Here is a 23,966-nt window from a genome sequence, read left to right on the forward strand (position 1 = left end):
GATATTCTAATTTAGTATACAGGGTGGGCCATTTATATGGATACATCTAAATTAAATGGGAATGGTTGGTGATATCAACTTCCTGTTTGTGGCACATTAGTATATGGGAGGGGGAAAACTTTTCCAGATGGGTGGTGACCATGGCGGCCGTTTTGAAGTCAGCCATTTTTGATCCAACTTTATTTCTTTCAATAGGAAGAGGGTCCACTAGTTTGAATAACGGTACTTATTGATTTTATATATATTGATTTATTTTTTACTTCTTTATTAGGATATTTATTTTGATATTCTATAATTGGTATTAGGTCCTGACAGATAATATAACATTTAGACTTCTTACATTCTGCTCACAAGGAATTTAACTTTAACTCATTTCTTCACAAAACCTCCTTTTACAAATAGTAGAAAGCCCATTTTCTTTTACTCTTTATCACCTGTTTTTATTTATTTGCAATAGGTACTTAGTTCAAGCCCTTTCAGGTGTGTGTTTTATCCAGGAGCATACATAAAGGCTGGGATATTGAGCCATATGCCCCCTCTGCTTGTGCCCCAGCGGAAGCCAACAGGCCACTTTGCCTTGATCAGTGGATTTAGATTTAAAAGGTTAGTGTAGTGAGCTTAGTCTTTGCTCCTAAAAATAAAAAAAACTTTGGAAACTACTCTGTGATGACAATATTACTGTGAGAAGACTAAACTTTGTGGTTAATAAAATAAGAAGTGAATACATTTTTAAAGCAAAGTAAGGCCACACTTTGGAGAAGAGGCATCACATCAGGAAATGACTGTAGCTATGTTACAGGGTATAGACCCCCCCTAAAATTACATAATATTATTAGCCATGCAATTACAGTACAAGGAGCATACTAGTGTTTGTCATGCCATGACTGATCTCAATAAATGGAAAAATGTAAAGGTTCAAACTCTTGTTTCCCATAAATTCATCATGGAACTGAACCTAAGACCATTTAATTTTATTGTGTTAGTGTTATAACTTGTCCTAAAGCAATGACAAGATCAGAATAGAAACATCTCTAAATATAAACTCATCAAATCATTATTGCTTAAATTACATAATAAATCCACATTTTCCAATCCTACACATTAACAACCACTCTTTATGTTTGGAGGAAATTGGCTGAACGTCGAAAGCAAACTTCCATATATGAACAAATTAAAAATGTATCTTTATCTTTTATAGAAATTTTTAATAAGGATCCCAATCTACCCATATGGAAAACGCTTGGTATAACAAAAATTAAAGACATTCATAATGGAAAAGACTATATTTAATTTCATGATCTTAAAGTGAATCACAATATCCTGATAGTATTTTTTAACTCTATGAAAAACGAGAAAAAATACTTTGAAATTCCTTGAATTTATAAATTTGTTAACAGAAATCATAAGCATTTTATTAAGCAACCCAAATTAATCTGGAGAACAAGGAATTTATATGACTATTTTGATGAAGCTACGGAATTCTTAAAATAAAAACCTAATTTAAACAACTGTGAAAAAGACCTCAAAAAGACGTTCACTACAGAACAATGGCAAAGAAGCCTAACTAATATAAACAATGGGGAAAATAAATACTTGATACACTGCCGACTTTGCAAGGTTTCCCACCTACAAAGAATGGAGAGATCTGTAGTTTTTATCATAGATACACTTCAACTGTGAGAAACAGAATCTAAAAATATAAAACATAAATGTATGATTTTTAAATAATTAAATTACATTTTATTGCATGAAATAAGTATTTGATCACCTACCAACCAAAAAGAATTCTGGCTCTTACAGACCCGTTAGTTTTTCTTTAAGAAACCCTCTCACTCTGCACACATTACCTGTATTAATTGCACCTGTTTGAACTCATTACCTGTATAAAATATACATGTCCACACTCAATCAATCAAACTCCAACCTCTCCACTATGGCCAAGGCCAAAGAGCTGTCTAAGGACACCAGGGACAAAATTGTAGACCTGCACAAGGCTGGAATGAGCTACAGGACAATAGGCAAGCAGCTTGGTGAGAAAGCAATAACTGTTGGCACAATTATTAGAAAATGGAAGAAACACAAGATGACTGCCAATCTTTGTCAGTCTGGGGCTCCATGCAAGATCTCACCTCATGGGGTAAGGATGATTTTGAGAAAGGTAAGAAAACAGCTTAGACCTACATGGAAGGACCTGGCCAATGACCTGAAGAGAGCTGGGATCAAGGTCTCAAACATTTCCATTAGACATTATGCCATCAAGGATTAAAAACCTGAAGGGCACATAAGGTCCTCCTGCTCACTCCAGCACATGCCTAGGTCCATTTGAAGTTTGCCAGTGATCATCAGGATGATCAAGAAAAGGTATGAGAGAAGGTCTTGTGGTCAGATGAGACCAAAATATAATTTTTTGGTATCAACTCCACTTGCTGTGTTTAGAGGAAGAAGGATAAGTACAACCCCAAGAACACCGTCCCAACCGTGAAGCATGATGAGGGAAACATCATATTTTGGGGTGCATTTCTACAAAGGGTACAGGACAACTGCACCGTATTGAAGGGAGGATGGATGGGGTCCCTCAGTAAGAGCAGTGAAGATGAGTGGTGGCTGCGTCTTCCAGCATGACAATGACCAGAAACACACAGCCAGGGCAACTATGGAGTGGCTGCATTAGAAGCATTTCAAGGTCCAGGAGTGGCCTAGCCAGTCTCCAGACCAGAACCCAATAGAAAATCTTTGGAGTAATCTGAAACTCGACAGCCCTGAAACCTGAAAGTTCTGGAGAAGATCTGTATGGAGGAGTGGGCAAAAATCCCTGCTGCAGTATATGCAAACTACAGAACACGTCTGACCTCTGTAATTGCAAACAAAGGTTTCTGTACCAAATATTAAGTTCTGTTTTCTGTTGTATCAAATACTTATTTCATGCAATAAAATGCAAATTAATTATGTAAAAGTCATGTAATGTGATTTTCTGGATATTAATTTAAGATTCTGTCTTTCACAGTTGAAGCGTACCTACGATAATAATTACAGACCTCTCCATTCTTAGTAGGTGGGAAAACTTGCAAAATCGGCAATGTATCAAATACTTATTTTCCCCAAATATTTGTACATGTTGCATGAATCCTGCTATAAAATCTTAATAAGGTGGAATCTTACTCCAAACAGATAATCTGAAGCATATGCAAATTATTTTTCACTTTGTTGGAGAGGAAGCAGTTTAAAAAGTTATTTACTTCATATTTTCTGGCGTTGCCCTAAGTTGATAAAATTCTTGGAAGAAATATCTTCACTAATCAGTCAAATTACAAAAATAAACATAAATATCCCCCTCAGACAGCATTCCTTATCTAAATTTAGAACTAATTTCATTAACTTATAAACCAATTATGATTCACATATTTTAGTGGTTAAAAATCCAATAGCGTTAAAATGGAGGACTCCTTCCATCTTCACTATTATAAAAATAATTGAAAACCTCTTTCTTCATAATTGTTTTGAACAAATTCATGCCAATATTACCAACTCATTATGGTGGTACCACAAAAGATGGCAACATTGTAATAAAGTGTTTCTACTTCAGCCAAAACCTCCATAAATAATAAAATTATATCCTTTCTGTACCTATAAATCAGTTGAAACTTACAATATAATTATTTCATTTTATTGAATATACCTTAATCTTTGTATTACACTCTGTAATTCACAATTAGGTCATGCTCATAATGATATAACATATTTCATGTTTAACCTAAATTGACAAATTATGATGGACCTTCATTTTGTTCATTGTCCTTATCTCCTTATTCATTATAAACGAACCATCATTACCCTATCTTCATATTAATTACCCTTTTATTATGTTAACTTGTTTTTATTATATTAAACAAATAAATCAATAATAATCTTGAAAAAAATAATAATGTCATGATAAGTACTATAACATAAGTATAATAATTAACCAATACACATGAACCATTTTATATTAAGGTTAAAGAATGAAAAGCTAAAGCAATTGTGCCCTTCCCATTTCCAGACAGTGGTGTGGTATATTAGCTCATGGGGATATCCGGATCTTTGTGAAAAACAAAAAATGTACCTAAGCACCAACAGGCAGGTAGTTGCTTGCTACCTACCTGCCTGTTGTGCCCGACACCATTCTCCGCCAGCACAGAACAGTCTCAGACATCCACTGATGTCACGTCAACAAAGCGGCAGTTTCCTTTCCTATCGACAGGGAGGACTACTGGTGTCATGCTGATTGACAGCCGGCTCTTTGTTGCTTAATTGGGGGAAGCCAACTGTCAATCAGCATGATACCAGTAGTCCCGCCCTGTCGACAATAAGAGAATCCGCTGCTCTGTTGACAGGGAGCAGCTGAATCTCTGGCAGGAGCAGTCAATGACCAGCTCTGGGTAAAACAGTCAGGTAGTTGCCTCTGTTAGGTTAGCAACTACATGCCTGTTAGTGTTTAGGCACTTTTTTTTAAAGTCCCAGATATCCCCTTTCAGATGGTCCCTATGGTATTTGAAATGCATTGTGGTAATGATCAACAAATTAACTTTGGATATTACCAAGCTCAAGGATGCAGTGTAAGTTTAAATATTAAGATTGATATGGGGAAACATTTTACTTCCGCTGGTTATGGCCCAATATTAGCATTCCAAGGAATATAAATGTGTAACTGCCTCCGAGCTAGGTATAGGTAGTCCCAAATTACTAGGGGCTGATACCAAGTGCTGCGCTGAAAGACAACATTGATATCGTTTCACCAGTATTGCTATCATATGCCTTTTTTATTAGACTTGTTTTTACCTTTTTTTGTTAAAACATAGAAAGGACTGTAGTGTATTGACCTATCAGTGTTATTTTATTAAGTGCTGCTGAGGAAAGGCCTAATTGTAGAATTAAGATGGCAGACCAAGAGGCACTTTCACTGGTCCCTTGTCTGCCGTGACAATCTATGGGCACATAAATTCGTGTTCGTATAGGGTAATTGGGTAAATGAAAAAAACCTTGGACTGTTAAACTGCTTAAATACTGGGCTAAATTGTCAGGATCAGAGGCATCTCTAAACACAAGAGTTGCAGCCAGGGTCACCACAAGGACAATACAGATTGTACTGCCCCCAGGGGACAGGACACATGGATAAAAGGAAGGGGTATGCCCACAAATGCCAGCTGATTAACATCTTTGGTCCCATAATTTGTAATTTTGGTAGAAATATGGGTATACTTTGGTTAAAGGCCTTTCACCAAAATTAACTATATTCTCTCGCAAAAGCAACTTTTAGTCAACAGTAGAGGCACATGATGCAAAAGTCACAAGATCACAAGATAGGAATATGGAAGGAGGAAACAGTGATGCAGGCCCTTCCACAGTTTTTGTCTTCTAATGGTGAGTGGCAGTGTGAGAAAGGTTCTCAAGCTGTTTTTTTTAATCTCTTCCTTGCCACCTGGAGCCACTGCTTACCTAATTTATCCTTTATTGAATTTCCTAGAGTACATGCCCATCTAATCTCATCCCCTACCCTTCCACAGAGCACGAGCCCTCTCCTGAATATGTCACTGTTTCTACAGTGACTTTTTCCCCCACAAATTTCTTCCATTTTTTGTCGTACACCCTGGCACATTTTCTGTTTTCCCTGCTTTTCCAGAGCCCCTGCCAGGTTTGTTCTTCTTATTTCCCCCTCCTGCCACCTTCTAGTTCCTTTCTTTTATTACAAAGTGACTCACTCACCCAATTTTCCAACAAAGTTCCTACTGGATTATGTCTTCACCATCTCTCTTTTGTTCCAACATAGTTCCCTGCCAATTAATGTCTACCCATTGCCCCCTGAATGCATCCCTAAAAGCCTAATACCTTTCCCCACAAAATACCCTTCCATCTACTTTTTTTCACCAACGCACTTTTATCTCCAAAGGTTCTGTCTCCTTCATGTACTGTCTCTCACACCTGCCACTTTCTGTTTCTCCAACTGTCTTGTTATCTCTCCTTTCTAGTACTGAGGGCCATACACATTTATTTGCCGCAAATCAAATTTTGGGGGAAAATCCACTCATCTCTAATATAACCACCAGAGAATCCTGCTATCATATGTCTCTCTGCTTCTACAGAGATTCTGTCGAAATGTCTTATTCTTGCCCCTCCCCCCTGACTAAGATAAGGGCATCAGGACCCAAGGCTGGGGTGACAATACTTTTTTACATTATCATATATATATGAATCCACAGTACGTTATGTAATCTGCATGATTGCTGTACATCAAGCCTCATAAAGTAACTGGTATTTACCTTTTTTGGGTCCTGTTAGCAATTTATCTATTTTCTTGGGTTCTGATGTTTTGTAATACTTTTTCACTGAGGTCGTTATAACATAAATGGATTATAAGTTCAAAGAATGTTGAATAATAATACATTTTGAGACTATCAATTAATGTTTCTTGTTACCTATTATAGGTATATGTTCATGTTTTTTCTTGGGTTCTGCTGGCTCTTCGTGTTTCACTGAAGTGTCTGCTGATGAACATATTTTACACACAATTCTATAAAAATTATAGTTAATAAAATGTTTTGCGATAATGTTTACAATTTGACAAGTAATGTACCTTTGTCTTTTTTGGATTTTGATGGTATTTCTTGTTTTTTCTTAGATTCTACTAACTCTTCATGTTTTTTCTTTGGTTCTGCTAATTCTTTAGGCTTTTTCTTGGACTCTGCTGTCTCTACATGCTTTTTCTTGGGCTCTGCTGGCTTTTCTTGTCTTTTGAAAGGTTCTGCTGGCTTGGCATCTGTTTTCTTGGGTTCTACTAGCTCTTCATGTTTTTTCTTGGTAACAGGTAGCTCTTCATGCCTTTTCTTGGATTCTGTTGACTCTTTAGATTTAAGCTTGGTCTCTGCTGATTCTTTTTGTTTCACCTTTGATTCTAATGGTTCTTTATCTTTTCTGATAGTTTTTTCTAGTTCCCCATGCTTTTTCTTAGATTCTACTGGCAGGTCACGCATTTTCTTGTGTTCTGTTGGCTTAATATATTTTTTCTTGGGTTCTGCTTGCTCAGCAAGCTTTTTCTTGGGTTCTACTGTCTCTTTATGTTTTTTCTTGGGTTCTGTTGGTTCCTCGTGTATTTCCTTTGGTTCTGTTCGCTCTTCTTGCTTCTTTTTGAGTGCTGTTGGCTTTTTATGTATTTTCTTAGATTCTGCTGCATAGAGAATGTCACATTTGTTGTCTCTTTAATGTATTTTAGATTTAGACATTTAAAACATTGATAGAATATGTAATTAATGTCTGATTTGTGGATGTCCATATTGCATATAATGTGGGTATACTGGGGTCTCTTGACCCTTACAATTGACAAGTGTAAAGGCCATTAATGGCTACAACCAAACAGAAACAGAATGGGGAGGTTGTCATACATGTGCACATCTTGCTCAGTTTAAGTCTTTGAGACCATGCAAACATTAAAGCAAGCTTGGAGGTCAGGGGAACATTTTTCTCCAAAAAGAACATGGTCTTCAATACCCTGTGTACATTTCATTAATACATAAAGAAAAATCACTTTTTTTCAAGCTATCAATAGTTTTGTACTAACTTCTCAAAAATAATTAAGTAAAAAGTTTAGCATTTGCATCATACAATGTTGTGGTATGCTATACATTTAAATTATGACACATCATAATAATCATAAAAGTATGACTTATAGTATCCTTTGGTCTAGAGTACAAAGTGGCAGAGATCTACGGGACACTTCACCAGCCCAACAGAGCTTGCAACCATCAACTTTGAAGATAACTTTGGCACAGCTTCATTTAAGTGATAGAGCCTGTGCTGTAGACCCCTGTACAATGGCGGCCAGGAACATAGCTTTTGCAAGCTATATATGGATTGATGGTTAATCCAGAAGTAAGACTCTCCTACATCAATTAGTGATAGCATATTTTCATGTTAAGTTATTGCTTTCTTTAGTAGAAAAAAAAACATTTAAAAGTTAAAAAAATAATATGAGCAAACTGCATATAACTTTTTTTAAAATTATAGGAAACAATAGGATACAGGCCCTAAAAGATATTGTATCATATAATAATTATTGTATCATGTAATAATTAGGTAATATTTTCTTGCAGTTTAGGCTAATTATTTTGACTTTAGCGCAAAGTTATAATAATGCTATAAAATCCCTGTGCCACTAAGTGGATCTATACGTTAGGCATACGAGCCACCAACACTTACAGTATTATTTTGTTATTACCTACAGTAATAATACTGACAATTCAAATTTTTTTTCTTTGGTTCTGCTGACTCTCCAAGCTTTACTACTGAGATATTTACTATGTAATTATGAGATTAATTTAATCTAAAATAATTATTAGGTCATATCATAAAATTATCTCGGTACCCTTCTTTTGTTCTTCTGGAAATTCATGTAATTCATGTTTTTTCTTGGGTTCTGTTGGCTCTTCAAGTTTTTTACCTGGTGTCTCTGAAAAAATATATACAAATTTTCAAAGCACACACAATAGAATACAGTGAATGTGTATATCATTATATTTTGTAAGTTAATTGAACTAATTACAGTACAGACAAAAAGTTTGGACACACCTTCTCATTTAAAGATTTTTCTGTATTTTCATGACTATGAAAATTGTACATTCACACTGAAGGCATCAAAACTATAAATTAACACATGTGGAATTATATGCTTAACAAAAAAGTGTGAAACAACTGAAAATATGTCTTATATTCTAGGTTCTTCAAAGTAGCCACCTTTTGCTTTGATGACTGCTTTGCACACTCTTGGCATTCTCTTGATGAGATTCAAGAGGTAGTCACCGGAAATGGTCTTCCAACAATCTTGAAGGAGTTCCCAGAGATGTTTAGCCCTTGTTGGCCCTTTTGCCTTCACCCTGCAGTCCAGCTCACCCCAGCCATCTCGATTGGGTTCAGGTCTGGTGACTGTGGAGGCAAGGTCATCTGGAGTAGCACCCCATCACTCTCCTTCTTGGTCAAATAGCCCTTATGACTCGACCCCTGGGCCGTGGGGCACTCGAGACCGGTCTTCAGGGCAATGTTGGGAGTAGTAGTGGCGACCCGGTCCCGTGGCTCAGGGTGGTCAGACCAGTGGTAGTCAATAATGTGTTTTAGGTAATGTCCGACTACGCCACCCGTGGGTTGCGGTCAGGGAGGACCGCCGCGGCAAGGCAGACCCCTGAAGCTGGTGTTGGGGATGCAGCAGGGAATAGTACAACTCCCCATGGGAGGAGTGTAGCCTCAGGGCAGTGTGATAGGATGCTTGGGGTGATGGTGCAGGCGCAGTAGTAACTACACCGAGTCCAATAATGCAGTCCAGGGTCTTTTACTGATCTTATCATAGACCCAACAGGAGTACAAAGTAGGAATGGACCTGGGTGTCTGAGGGCATTCGGGCAAGCTCCGCTGGTCAGGGTGAGTGGGTAGGCCTACCGTTCTCTCTCTGCCCTTGCTGACTATCTCCCCCTTTAGTGGTATGATAGCCCACGTCCCTGAGCTTGCCGTGTACTATGCCTGTATGGCTTGCGACTCGGGCCTTAGGTACCTGAAGCTTCTCCGTGCTGTACCGGTCCCTCTGTGTGGTGGAACCTCCAGGCTTCTTGGCCAAGGGACCTGAAATCCCTTGCGGGTTGATGATATGCTGCAGGACTTGCAATCCTGACAGCCTCGGACCCCAGTGTCCGGTATGTAGTTTCTCTCTGCCAGGACCGCTCTAGTCGCCTCTGTCCCTTGGTTTCTGCTCCTCCTTTGCCTCCTGGACTCCTCAGCTGCGGCTGACCTGTCCCTCTGCTTCTGGGAACCCTTCTGGATGCTTCAGAAGTGGGTCCTGGTCTCTCTAACACTGCCCTCAGTACAGTTTTTATAGGGGCAGCCTGCTCCCCCTACTAGCCTGGGACAGGAGGTGCGGCATGCAAATGGTCCATGACCAGAGAACCTCCCTCCTGCTCTCAGACACAGCCTTACAAGTTTGTGGCATCCAGGCCTGGGGTGACACATTCCCCCCTAGGAAAGCTTAGTACTCCGGGACTAAACGAGAAACACGATACAGGGTAGAAATTATAACATAAACATAACAGAGAAGAAAACAGCAAACATCACCACATATTGAGTTCTTTAGGTCACAGTATGGCCTGTGACCGGGTGTCCATTTCACCAACAAAAGAAGAGGGTCACAGTATGATCCGTGACCGGGTGTCCATTTCACCAACACAACGGGAGCCTTAACCAGGTGGGGGTCTGTCCTTGCCCCGAGTCCTTGACAGTCTTTATTCTTTCCTTTCGTTAGGCTCCGAACATATTTACAAGGAAGTCCCGATTACTCAAAGTTCATAACCTTTTAGTCCATTTGTCACTATGAAAAACTGGAAAACAGTATTAATAACCAGGGTACAAACATAACACATTAAATATATACATTTTACATTTAGATCTTCCAGCGAGCTGGCATCTGACCCCTAGTGCTCCGGGTTGACCTCCGTAGCCCACTGTCTGGTGGTGGTCTAACCTGGCTTTCCTCACTATCATTGAGGGTACAGCTACTAGCTGAGTGTACAGGCAGGGCAGGCAGCTGTCTGCAGCTCCTTTGGCTTACCGCGGGCATGGCAGGCTCGCTCTCACCAGAGGTTAGACTCTCCTGGGCTGCAGGCGTGGGTTCTTCCGCCTCTGGTGCCGCTTGCTCTTCTTGTTCTTCCTGTCCTCCTGCAGGCTCCTTCTGGGTAGGCTGAAGGAAGTGTAGGACGGGTACCACTATTGCACCATTTACCTGAGTCCAGGTCCGGGGGAACTCTCCGAGAACTGTACTGATCATCTCTTCCTTGTCCATTGTGGGTTCAAGGTCATCTTGATCTTCACTTGGACTCTGTAGTTGCTCGGGGCACCGTTTTAGGTGGTCTCTGGAGATGGTGCTAGTGGTTTCTCCTCCATCCTTGGTAATCACACATACCTTCGGGTTGTCATGGTCAGACTGCAGTACTGTGTATGGGTCTCTCTTCCACTGGTCATCCAGCTTGTGAAGCCTTCTCTGCCGCTTCAGGACCTGCTCACCAGGTTCCAGGGGACCAGCAGGGGCGTGTTGGTTGAAGAGCCTCTCTTGCTTTTCTCTCGCTTGAGCCAGACTCCTCTCCACACTCTCCTGTACCTTCTTGTACTGTAGCCGCCGTTCCGTATCCCAGTCCGCATCTGGGGAGGTGTCCTCAGGTGTCAGTACTCCCATTTCCAGGTCGATCGGCAGCTTACCTGGTCTTGCTCGCATCAGCTAAGCCGGGGTGCAATTTGTAGCATTCACCGGGATATGGCTGTTCAAGTCAATCAGGTTTGGCAGCTTCTCTGGCCACAGGCTGCGTTCTTCCAGGGGTAATGTGTTGAGGAGATCAATGACGATATTGTTCATCTTCTCACACAGCTCGTTGGTCTGCGGGTGGTAAGGCGTTGTCCGAATCTTCCTACAGCCGTAGAGGTTGCAGAACTCCAGGAATACTTCAGCCTCAAACACTGGACCTTGATCGGTCAAGATCTGTTCCGGATACCCATGTGGATGGCAGAAGTGTTGCTGGAAGGCTCTGGCCGCAGTTTGGGCAGTCAGGTCTTTAACAGGAACTACTACCAGAAACCGGGAGTAATGGTCCACAATTGTCAGGGCATAGACGTAGCCCGACCGGCTTGGAGCCAATTTCACATGGTCCAGAGTTACCAGCTCAAGAGGCTGCCTGGTGATGATGGGCCTCAAGGGTGTCTGCTGGCTGGTATGGTCCTTCCTTCTGATGTGACATGGGCCGCAGTCCCTGCTCCACTTCTCGATGGCCCTTCTCATGCCGCCCCAGTAGAACCGCTCTCTCAGTAGGAACTCCAGTTTCTTCCACCCGAAGTGTCCTGCTCTGTCATGGTAGGCCTCCAGGACCATTGCTGCATCTCGCCTTGGGACCACTATCTGCCAGGTTAGCTCGTGCGTCCGGTGATTGACAAGCCTTCTGCACAGTTTGCCCTCGTAGAGGATTAGCCTGCTTTTCTCCTTCCATATTTGCTTGGCTTCCTCTGGAGCGTCCGGGCCAGGGCTAGGGTCTTCCTGGGTTAACATGTCTTTCACCAGGCATATTGCAGGATCGCTATCTTGCGTTTCAGCCCAGCTGTGTTGGGGTAAGGGATTGAACATGACGGTGGTTAAGTCCTTGTCTCTTACCCGGTGAGAAAGCTGAGTGGCCCCATACCGGTGGAAAGCAGGGAGCTCTATTTCCTCCAGATCTTCCGAGTCGTCTTCTCCTTCAGGTAGGTGGGGCATTCTTGATAGGGCGTCTGCATTGGCGTTGTTTCTGCTGGTATTTGATTGTGAAGTCATAATTGGATAGCCGGGCCATCCTCCGCTGTTCTAGGGCACCTAATCTTGCATTGTCCAGATGTGTTAACGGGTTATTGTCCGTGTACACTGTGAACTTTGCGGAGGCCAGGTAATGCTTAAACCGTTCTGTGACGGCCCACACCACTGCCAAGAATTCTAGCTTGAAGGAGCTGTAGTTCTCCGGGTTTCTTTGAGTGGGCCTCAGCTTCCGGCTGGCATACGCGATCACCCTTTCTCTGCCCTGTTGGTTCTGTGACACTACGGCTCCCAGCCCCACATTACTGGTGTCTGTGTGGAGAATAAAAGGCTTGCCATAATCAGGGTAGGCCAGGATCTCATCCCCTGTGAGGGCCATCTTCAACTGACGGAAGGACTCCTCTTCCGGTTTATCCCACTTGAAGGGTGGCTTTTGGCTTCTGGACTTAGACTGTCCTATCAGGAGGTCCTGCATAGGAGCTGCCATCTTAGTAAACCCGGGGATGAACCTTCGGTAGTAGCCTACCAACCTGAGGAATTGCCTCACCTCCTTGATGTTCGAGGGGCTTGGCCAGCTCTTGATTGCTGTGACCTTGTCAGGGTCGGGGGCTACTCCTTCCGCACTTACCACGTGCCCTAGGTACTGGTCCTTTGGTTTCAACAGGTGACACTTTGATGGTTTCACATTCAGGCCATAGCCCGGCAGGGCTTCGAACACCTCGGCCAGGTGCTTTAGATGGTCCTCGTAAGTCTTCGAATAGACGATCACATCTTCCAGGTAAAGGAGGACCGTCTCGAAGTTTCGGTGCCCTAGACAGCATTCCATAAGCCTCTGGAAGGTCCCTGGTGCGTTGCAGAGCCCGAAGGGCATACAGTTGAACTCGCTCAGTCCCATCGGGGTGGTGAAGGCGGTCTTCTCCTTGTTAGCCTCTGCCACATGAACCTGTCAGTACCCGCTAGTAAGGTCCAAAGTAGAAAAGAAGTTAGCTGATTTTAGTGCGGCTAAAGACTCCTCTATTCTAGGCAGTGGATATGCGTCTTTGTGGGTGATACGGTTGATTTGTCTATAGTCCACGCACATTCTCATGGTGCCGTCTTTCTTTTCTACCAGAACTAAGGGAGCTGCCCAGGAGCTACAGCTATCTCTAATGACTCTAGCTTCTTTCATTTCTCTCAGCATACCCTTAGCGTTCTGATAATGTGCAGGGGGTACAGGCCTGTGTCTCTCTTTTATTGGTGGGTGGCTCCCCGTGGGGATATGGTGTTCTATCCCTTTTACTCTGCCGAAGTCTAGTGGGTGCTTACTAAAAATTCTCTCGTACTCCTGAACCTCCCGGTAGACTCCTTGTTTTTGGTGCAGGGGAGTGGAGTCAGCACCCACATTGAGTTTCTGGCACCAGTCCTCCTTTTGTTTCTGGGAGCCATTACCCTCCGCCTGTGGAGATGGAGGCAACGTTTCCACTGCCCTGATAGCTTTGTGCTCAACAGCAAACAGTTTGGCAAGTGTAGCCTACCTGGGTAGGTGTACCTCCCTCTCCCCAATGTTGAGAATGCGAATGGGCACCCTCCCATGACGGACATCAACCACCCCGGGGCTGTCAAAATGGTGGGCCTGCTGTCTGAGTACACGGGTTCTACCTTGGCTTGGCAGTCTCTGCCTCTCAACCCGATTGCAGTCCGACACCAGATCATCATTTCACTTTTGGGAGGCATGGAAATGGGGAATGGGTCACTCATTCTTACGCTACCGATCTCACCACCAGACAGTTCTACCTGCTGCCGTCTCATCAGGGCTCTTATCTCTTTCTGGAGGACCCTCTTTTGGCTGGATCTCGCATTCATCGCCACCTGCTGTAAAATCACAATTACTTCTGAAAGACAGTTTTCAATTACATTAGTACCCACAGTTATTTTAGGGTGACTTTCACGACGGTCAATGTCCACAATGATCACTCCCTGTGCCGGCAGTTCCACCTTACCAATCTTGATGGTCATCTCTCTGAACCCCACCTGTGGCACGGGTTGGCCATTGCTGGCAATGATGATTAAGTCATCGTCTGGGTAGCGGGTTATGTCAGCGTCACTCCAGTACCGCTTGAAAAGTACGTAGGGGATGGTAGTCACTTGAGACCCGATGTCCAGCAGTGCACTCATGGGGATACCGTCCAGCACTACGGGTAAGACCGGGCATCCTCCCACGTACGTATCACGCCAATTAGACGGGCCTGATGACCTTATGCCTGGGGGTTGGCCCTCTGCCCCAGGTCGGACCCATTTAAAGTACAGTACCTTGCTATATGTCCTGGCTGACTGCAACGGCAGCAATTCGGCTGTCCATCCTCAGCGTAGCGGTCGGCGGGCCTCCCTCTGAACGGCTGGATCCTCCTCTGTCGACACCATGGGACATCCTCCGGACTGGAAGCCAGCTCGATTGGTCTTGAAGGTTCCACCTGCAACGACTGTACGGTCCTGGTTAATGCAGCCACACTCTTTGTTAGCTCCTGGACCTGATGGTGCAGGTCTGCAGGCTGGGATGGATTTAGGGCCTGTGCATCAGCCCCCACAAGGTCTGCGGGGTAGGGCGCTGCCCCCTGGTGGTGAGTGATGGCAGGGCGCCGGGAAGGTACAGCGCCACCTGCTGCAGGTTCTCTGAGCACCCGGATGGCCCGATCCTTGAACTGCGCAAAAGTCAAATCAGGGTTCTTTCGGGCCATGAGGCGCAGCTGAGTTCTGTGGGCGCTGGACAGCAGACCTTCTATGAACTGGTCAGTCAACAGTTTATCAGAGTCCTGCACGCTACCAGGGTCAGCTTGTTTGATAGCTCTCAGGGCTCCTTGCAGGTTCAAGGCATAGTCTCTGATACTATCCTGGGCCCGCTGCTTACAGCCATAGAACCGCATTTTGATTTCTGCTGAGGTACGGGTATCAAAGGTACTCTGCAGCCGGGTCAGAATGTCCTTTACTGTCTTTTTCTCTTCATCTGTCCATGATTTCACTTCCCGCTGGGCTGCACCGGTGAGCTGCCCCGTCAGAATGCTCACTTTCTGTTCTTCTGTCAGGGGATAAACTTTGAATAAACTGTGCAGTCTTTCCCTAAAGTCAGTTAAGGTATGAGGGTCCCCTGAGTATTGGGGTAGCCAGGCTGCTCCGGGGATGTAGGGCATAGAGAATGGCATCACCGCTGCTGCAGTCCCGCTGGTTGTAGAAGGCCCCTCCGTGTCTGTCATCTTCCTCCCCCCTAGTTAAGCGTGGCCTACCTTCCGACGATCCTCTTCTGTAGGCCGCGGCTCCGCTGGTGCTGCTCCGTTTGAGGACCTTGCATCGTGTCCTGGTGACGTCAACGTCGCTCTCTCTCCCTTCCAGGACCTTGCGCAGCGTTGGTGCGTAGGGCGGGGCTTCAAGTCTCGCGCACTTTGGACGCCCAAGCCCCTCTTCTTCCCGCGCTGTGTCCTGAAGATGGCGTCCGATGGCGGGAAAACGGCTGAAGATGGCGGGAAAACTGCTGAAGATGGCGGGAGACAGCTGAAAACGGCGGGAAACGGCTCCGGATGGTGGGAAACTCCTTTTTAAAGTACGTGTACAGTCTTTTTCAGGCACGCAATACCCGTTTCTGGCGGGTTGGTCACAATCCTGCCGACTACACCAAAGCTGACTCGCCCCCTGGGCCGTGGGGGCACTCGAGACCGGTCTTCAGGGCAATGCTGGGAGTAGTAGTGGCGACCCGGTCCCGTGGCTCAGGGTGGTCAGACCAGTGGTAGTTAATGATGTGTTTTAGGTAATGTCCGACTACGCCACCCGTGGGTTGCGGTCAGGGAGGACCGCCGCTGCAAGGAAAACCGCTGAAGCTGGTGTTGGGGATGCAGCAGGGAATAGTACAACTCCCCACGGGAGGAGTGTAGACTCAGGGCAGTGTGATAGTATGCTGGGGGTGATGGTGCAGGTGCAGGCGCAGTAGTAACCACACAGAGTCCAATAATGCAGTCCAGGGTCTTTTACTGATATTATCATAGACCCAACAGGAGAACAGGGTAGGAATGGACCTGGGTGTCTGAGGGCATTCAGGCAAGCTCCACTGGTCAGGGTGAGTGGGTAGGCCTACCGTTCTCTCTCTGCCCTTGCTGACTATCTCCCCCTTTGGTGATATAATAGCCCACGTCCCTGAGCTTGCCGTGTACTATGCCTGTATGGCTTGCGACACGGGCCTTAGGTACCTGTAGCTTCTCCGTGCTGTACCGGTCCCTCTGTGTGGTGGAACCTCCAGGCTTCTTGGCCAAGGTACCTGAAATCCCTTGCGGGTTGATGATCAGCTGCAGGACTTGCAATCCTGACAGCCTCAGACCCCAGTGTCCGGTATGTAGTTTCTCTCTGCCAGGACCAGCTCTCGTCGCCTCTGTCCCTGGCTTTCTGCTCCTCCTTTGCCTCCTGGACTCTTCAGCTGCGGCTGACCTGTCCCTCTGCTTCTGGGAACCCTTCTGGATGCTTCAGAAGTGGGTCCTGGTCTCTCTAACCCTGCCCTCAGTACCAGTTTTTATAGGGGCAGCCTGCTCCCCCTACTGGCCTGGGACAGGAGGTGCGGCATGCAAATGGTCCATGACCAGAGATCCTCCCTCCTGCTCTCAGACACAGCCTTACAAATTTGTGGCATCCAGGCCTGGGGCGACACACTTACACAGTCTGGAGGTGTGTTTGGGGTCATTGTTCTGTTGAAAAATAAATGATGGTCCAACTAAACGCAAGCTAGATGGAATAGCATGCCGCTGCAAGATGCTGTGGTAGCCATGCTGGTTCAGTATGCCTTCAATTTTGAATAAATCACCAACAGTGTCATCAGCAAAGCACCCCCACACCATCACACCTCCTCCTCCATGCTTCACGGTGGGAACCAGGCATGTAGAGTCCATCCGTTCACCTTTTCTGTGTCGCACAAAGACACGGTGGTTGGAAACTAAGATCTCAAATTTGGACTGATCAGACCAAGCACAGATTTCCACTGGTCTAATGTCCATTCCTTGTGTTGTTTAGCCCAATCAAGTCTCTTCTGCTTGTTGCCTATCCTTAGCAGTGGTTTCCTAGCCCCTATTTTACCATGAAGGCCTGCTGCACAAAGTCTCCTCTTAACAGATGTTGAAGAGATGTGTCTGCTGCTAGAACTCTGTGTGGCATTGACCTGGTCTCTAATCTGAGCTGCTGTTAACCTGCGATTTCTGAGGCTGGTGAATCGGAAAAACTTATCCTCAGAAGCAGAGGTGACTCTTGGTCTTCCTTTCCTGGGGCGGTCCTCATGTGAGCCAGTTTCTTTGTAGCGCTTGATGGTTTTTGCAACTGCACTTGGGGACACTTTCACAGTTTTCCCAATTTTTTCGCACTGACTGACCTTCATTTCTTAAAGTAATGATGGTTACTTGTTTTTCTTTACTTAGCTGCTTTTTTCTTGCCATAATACAAATTCTAACAGCCTATTCAGTAGGACTATCAGCTGTGTATCCACCAGACTTCTGCACAACACAACTGAAGGTCCCAACCCCATTTATAAGGCAAGAAATCCCACTTATTAGATCTGACAGGGCACACCTGTGAAGTGAAAACCATTTCCGGTGACTACCTCTTGAAGCTCATCAAGAGAATGCCAAGAGTGTGCAAAGCAGTCATCAAAGCAAAAGGTGGCTACTTTGAAGAACATAGAATATAAGAAATATTTTCAGTTGTTTCACACTTTTTAGTTAAGTATATAATTCCACATGTGTTAATTCATAGTTTTGATGCCTTCAGTGTGATATACAATTTTCATAGTCATGAAAATAAAGAAAAATCTTTAAATGAGAAACTGTGTTCAAATTTTTGGTCTGTACTGTATATTTATACTTTTCTTCCAGTTTAGGTTAATTATTTTGAGCTTAGTGCAAAGTTATAGTAATGCTATAAAATCCCTGTGTCACTTAGTGGATCTATACATTAGGCATAAGAGCTACCAAGACTGATAGTATTTGTTAAAAAGGTAAAGATAAGAGTGATGAAAAAAAATTCTAATTCAGTTGTTTAGCGTAAATCTGTCAAGGATATTATTTTTAAAATAAATTGAATGCACCGTATAATGCTTTGGAGACTCTCAAGGTGTAGGGCTAACTATTTAAACACAATAATACTCAATTCTCTAGAGACTTCATAATTTGGTCCTTTCCTGCTTCATTATACTGGTCCAGTTTTCATTCAATGGCTTACAATCTGCTTCGTGCCATTGGTCTGGTTGGGTCTTTGGTGCACTTGACACTCACTAGTCCTCACAATGTCATGACAATGTATAAGGTCAAGTCATCCACAATGACTTAATATTGCAATGATTACTGGGGTCCAAACCATATTACAAACAGCATAAAATATGTCCAGGTCACAGACTGTTGTGCAAACAGTCCATATGCTCTAGGCAAAAGCAGATGAGTAGAAACAGAGAGACAGAGATGCTGTCTGATGGTCTGAGGTCTTCATCTGGGCGGCATTTTGAGGGTACTCTCCCTTGCCCTTCCTGCTTACATCAGAGACTGTGTCCTTTATTCAATATGGTGATTATGATGAATGCTGATTCTATGAGATTATTCTAATGCCTACACTAACGTAAAGATTGAAATATAATTATAAAAGGAAATTGTTGGAAAACACTGATGTATTTTATGCCGTTTGTTATATGGTTTGGACTTTAAGCAATGGGGAGGAACTACTGCATTTTGGTATAAGGTGAAAATGCGGTAAATCGGGATTTGTTCAGTCTATTTTACTATTTTTGAAGGACTACTGAGGGCCAGAGGAATCTAACATGAGTATTAATTAGTGTATTTTTTAATCCCTTCTTAGTACTTATTAATCATGAAAATCACTAAAAATCTTAAAAAATCACATAAAAGACAAATTAAATAACAAAGGAAATTGAATTATGGAGTTGAGTTATGGAATATGTTTCTTGAAATTCAAGAGAAATTTGATTCTACTTGAAGTGATTCACTCATGTCTAAAAATCAAAGCAAAACTTTAAAACTATAACAGTAGTAGAGGGCACTAAGAGGGATTGACTGATTAGATAATATAGGACCATATGGTTTAAAAACAGATTCCAATATATTATATTTTTTACCTTATTAAGATTTTACTTTTTCTTTTTCAAAGGTAATATGAGTGATATTTTCATTTCCAGTATAGCTTGAAAACTTGTAGTTTAAGGATTTTAGGTTAAATTAGATAACAGCAATCCTTTTTTCTTGGATTCCACAGTTGAGCTTATTATTTTTTTCCCTGAGTTTTGTGGACTCTTCATTTCTTTCTTTTTCAGAAGCAGTCATTGCATAATAATTTTGAGACAATGTTTAACTAATGTTTCAAACATTCACATTAAAAAATTGTTTATTAGAATATATTATATAACTAGATATAGGTATTGGATTTTGCTGGCAATTTATAATTTTTTTATGGTTTCTGTTAGCTCTTTTTCCATTTTAGTTCCAATTTAGAATTTTACTTGCATGCTGTTTGATTATCTTATGTTTTCTTTGGCTGGGTATAGATCCTCATGAGAATTTACCTCCAGAGCTTATTTTAAATGAAAGAGAGAGTTACCAGTGTGCGACATTTAGATCAGAAGAGCAGACTGCCAGTCATTACATGTCTCACACTGGTAATGCTATCTTTTAAAATAAACTCTGGAGGTAGATTCTCAGGAAGATCTATTTTCTGGCTCATAGATCTTAACAGCTCATTTATATATTGAGAAAAATATGGATTGCTGCTGGAATAAGACATCGGATCACAGACATCAAAGTATCATTTTTTTCAACTTCCTATGAACTACATGCCCATATAGACAGCTTTGGAGGGTTGATCCTACTGACAAATACCCAATAATTGATGGACACAGAAGAATGTAGCTGTAGATTGCTGCCACAAGTGTTCACTGCTTCTACATAGGCAATACTTGTTGTAGACAATTAATCCGATTGTACTGCACACAAGCAGTACGAGCAACAAGGGAAATTCAACAAAATTTAAACAACAAACCTAGAGATAAACTCTAGATAGATAAGCAACCATCCAGAAAATTAGCAAAGGCCCCAAAAAGAACAAAAATAAAATAACTTGGTGGGAGCTAAACTCAGGCAGAGAATAATTTTATAGGATTTTAAAGAAAACAATACAGCATCAAAAAGCTATTTCAAGGGGATAGAAGAAAGAAATTATAATGTCAACAAATAATTATATTAAAATTAAACTAGGATCTGATTATATCTGATGCTGAGACCCAACCGTTACCTTCAGTGCTACTTAAATAGAGGGAAAGTATGGAAAGAATCCAGCCTACATTTAATGACTTGATAAAACCTCATGGATGGGCACTTCATTTAGAATTAGGGAGTGATTGTTTTGTCACTATGCTCCCTCTCCATTTAGGAACTACAAGGAGAATGAGTATTTTCTGTTTCCACTTAGAAGGTCGTAAATGAAAAAAATTACTCACTAAAAGCAGGGAGGTATGCTGCAGACACTAAAGTTCAAGTGACTAGCTGAATGTCTGCAAGAGTGGTGTAGCCTGTGTAAGAATAGGTAACGCTTTTGGCTTAGTGTTTCTCTCTTTGTAGCTGCTGCCTATATCCACTCTTTTCTGCGTCTGTAAATGACGCAAACAAGAATTTTTTTCATATTTTATTGATAATCAATATTGATTGATAATACATTTAAATTGCATTAAAGGTCAATAAAATAAGTTACATTTCTTTGATTCCGCTGGCAATTAGTTTTCTTGGATTCTTCTACCTCATCATGCTTTTTTATACGGCTTTCACTAAAAATGTAAGTGTATACAATACTGTTCAATCTTTTTAGGCAGGAGTGGAAAAAAGCTAAAAGTGTTTTTAGTTTATTTTTATCAATTAACAAAATGCAAACTGAATGAACAAAAGAGAAATCTAAATCAAATTAATATTTGGTGTGAATTGACCACCCTTTGTCTTGCCATTGTAAAGAATATCAAGGTGTTTAGGAGTTGATGATATGGCTCAACTCAACATCATCGAGTCTGTCTGCGATTAAATGATGAAACAGAAGAATTTACAGAAAAATACCTTCACAACATATCTGTGTTTTGTTCTCCTGGATGTTTGGAACAACCTACCTGCCATTTTCATTCAAAAACTGTGCACAAGTGTACCTAGAAATATTGACACTTTGAGGCTCTTTAAAGTCATAGGGTGGCTTCACGAAATATCAATTTGAATCTCGATTTATCTTTTGTCCTTTCCCTTTGCATAGTGTTATTTTATATAAATACAATTTCACATTTCTATTTTAAATTTTTCATTTCATTGTTTTTTCTTATGTTCAGCATGCTCTTCATGTTTTTTAGTGGAATCTCTGTAAAGAAATTGTATATACATTTTCAAGGGAGTCTGGAATTCATTTTTATCCCTCAAAACTGTTAACTGTGTTGCCGAAGTGACAGGGAGAGCAGTAGAAACGTACCCATGCTTATAGTCCTGCATGTTGCATGGGATAATCAAGGAATCAAGGTTTTACTCCACCTCTTCAAGTACCAGGATGTCTGAACACTTTCCTACCCCAACCCTTGGCCTCCTGATTGATCGCAGTTTGGATGTTACTGAGGTCACTCAGGCAAGTGGGAAGAATGAAATTTTGCATCCTTTAGTCATGCAACCTGCATACACACATATGCGTATTTCAATTGCTCTCCTTTTTTAAATAATTTCTGCTGACAGATGCAAATTTTTCTTTTTTTTGTTTTATTTTTTTTTTGTTTAACTTTTTTTTAATCGGCAAAAAGAAATTTATGTAAATGTGTTCATTTATATATTTCACTCTTTTTCTTTCACATAATTTCAGTAAATATTGGCTCATTTTATATACTTTCAGATATTGTTTTTTGCCATCTTGCTCAGATTCTTTTGGCAAATGTATATATTTTTTCATGCTACTGGCTTTTTATGTGCATACAATATTATAACTACTATTATTATTTGCCACATTTTTTTATTTTCATAAGCTAATCATTTTTATGTCATGAAGGATATTGGTAAAATGTATTTGTTATGAATGTTTTTGGCTTTTTATGTTAATATTATTAACATTACCATATCTTCTTAAAAACTGTACAGTGTGGTAAGAAATAAACTTAACAAATCAGAAAAACAACCCATAAAACACCTTAGAAGGAACTCTATCCTATGTGAGCTACTAGGTAAATTGTTATATATAATAGTGGAAGGGGATACATTTCTTCTTGTGATGAGTCTCAAGCTGGTGTAAGGAGACATATAGGCCATGAAGGGTATATTTACATATCTCAGGGGAGTTTTGCACAAAAGTTTTCTTATGTCAATTATACAGTATATAGAGTGTCTAGGTTGGATTTTATACCAAGTTATGTGGCAAGGCTTGTTAAAGATCCAGTCCTCATTCTTTCGGAGCAGGATATGTGCATGTATATAAACACCAGTGTCCCCCACTATTCTATAACTTAAAAGAAGATTGAAACTGTACATCTGAATGGCCTGAAGAAAATCTTGGTTTTGCCCCTTTTTTATAAATTTTTGGGTGTACCATTTGTTTTTAGATTAATCAGGTTTTTATGGTTTTTAACAGGTTCTAATGTATTTTATTAGGCAATGTCCATTAGGGAATAATCATCAGTTCCATAAATCTTCACTACAAATTCATGCAGGTCTTTGAATGATTCTGGAGATGGGGAAGAGACTACATAGGAGTACATTGTGAGGAATAAAAGGGGATAGTCTCTCTGGACCACCCAAGAACCACAGTAATGGAGGTCATGGGAAAGATCAAAAATGTAGTCCTACTGTATTTGGAAAATCTTGGGATCCACCAACAGAGGACCAATGATGCATAAGATCTATATTTATTCATTTTGGATCTCGGAATATCATTGGAGTGACTTAAGTTTCCCCCTTCTATAAACATATGTTAAAGAAAAATGTTTTGGTTTTACAATATTATAATACCTTTCATGTAGACACTACATCCCAGGTCTGAACTATGTGAGTACATATGCCCAGGGTCTTTAGGCACATTATTCTTTAATATTCATGTTCATGCTTATGATGCAATTACGTATACATTCATTTATTGCTATACATTCTGTTGTGACTGGACACTCAAATCCTGTTAAAAAATATATTGTACATTGTAGTTGTACGTTAAGGATTTTATAATGATTTACTCATGGAGTCTCCCATGAGCATTCAGATTTTAAAAGGCTGAATTAACATTGTCTAAAGTTTACGGTCCAAAAACAATGCACCAATGTTTGAAAATATATTTGGGTATGTTGTCTTTCTTTGGTTTAGTTTGCAATTCTTTTTTTCAGGGTTCTATTGGTATTTATACTTTTTTACTGTAGTCTCTGCAGAACAATCAGATGTAAAGTTTGATCTACATTATAGTTTGTTAATTATATTAAAGTTATACTTTATAAGATATATACAAAAGTTTATATTTTTACCTTTCTTAGGTTCCGGTGGCAAATCATGTTTTTTCTTAGATTCCAGTGGCTTTTCATGTTTTTTCACTGACACCTCTGTATGGAAATTAGTGAATTTAGTGAAATATTATTAATTTAAAAAAT

At 41.6% G+C, this 23,966-nt stretch overlaps 1 protein-coding gene across 50 annotated transcripts in view; it reads right to left on the reverse strand.

Moving 5' to 3' along the window:
• The window catches only part of TRDN (triadin), a 1,346,604-nt gene that overhangs the window by 267,576 nt on the left and 1,055,062 nt on the right, over positions 1-23,966 (reverse strand). For 46 of the 50 annotated variants that reach the window (XM_073675989.1, XM_073675970.1, XM_073675994.1 and 43 more), the window contains 4 exons: positions 23,844-23,918; positions 8,393-8,476; positions 6,608-7,198; positions 6,450-6,518 (listed from right to left, as the gene is read on the reverse strand). In XM_073675989.1, the coding sequence (XP_073532090.1) occupies positions 6,450-6,518; positions 6,608-7,198; positions 8,393-8,476; positions 23,844-23,918 (819 nt within the window). The remainder of the gene's footprint in view (positions 1-6,449; positions 6,519-6,607; positions 7,199-8,392; positions 8,477-23,843; positions 23,919-23,966) is intronic. The other 4 variants (XM_073675958.1, XM_073675956.1, XM_073676006.1 and 1 more) reach the window with 4 other exon arrangements.

Source organism: Phyllobates terribilis, unplaced genomic scaffold (assembly GCF_046119375.1).
Source record: "Phyllobates terribilis strain yellow unplaced genomic scaffold, ASM4611937v1 Scaffold_3__8_contigs__length_932513732, whole genome shotgun sequence".
NCBI classification, from domain to species: domain Eukaryota; kingdom Metazoa; phylum Chordata; class Amphibia; order Anura; family Dendrobatidae; genus Phyllobates; species Phyllobates terribilis.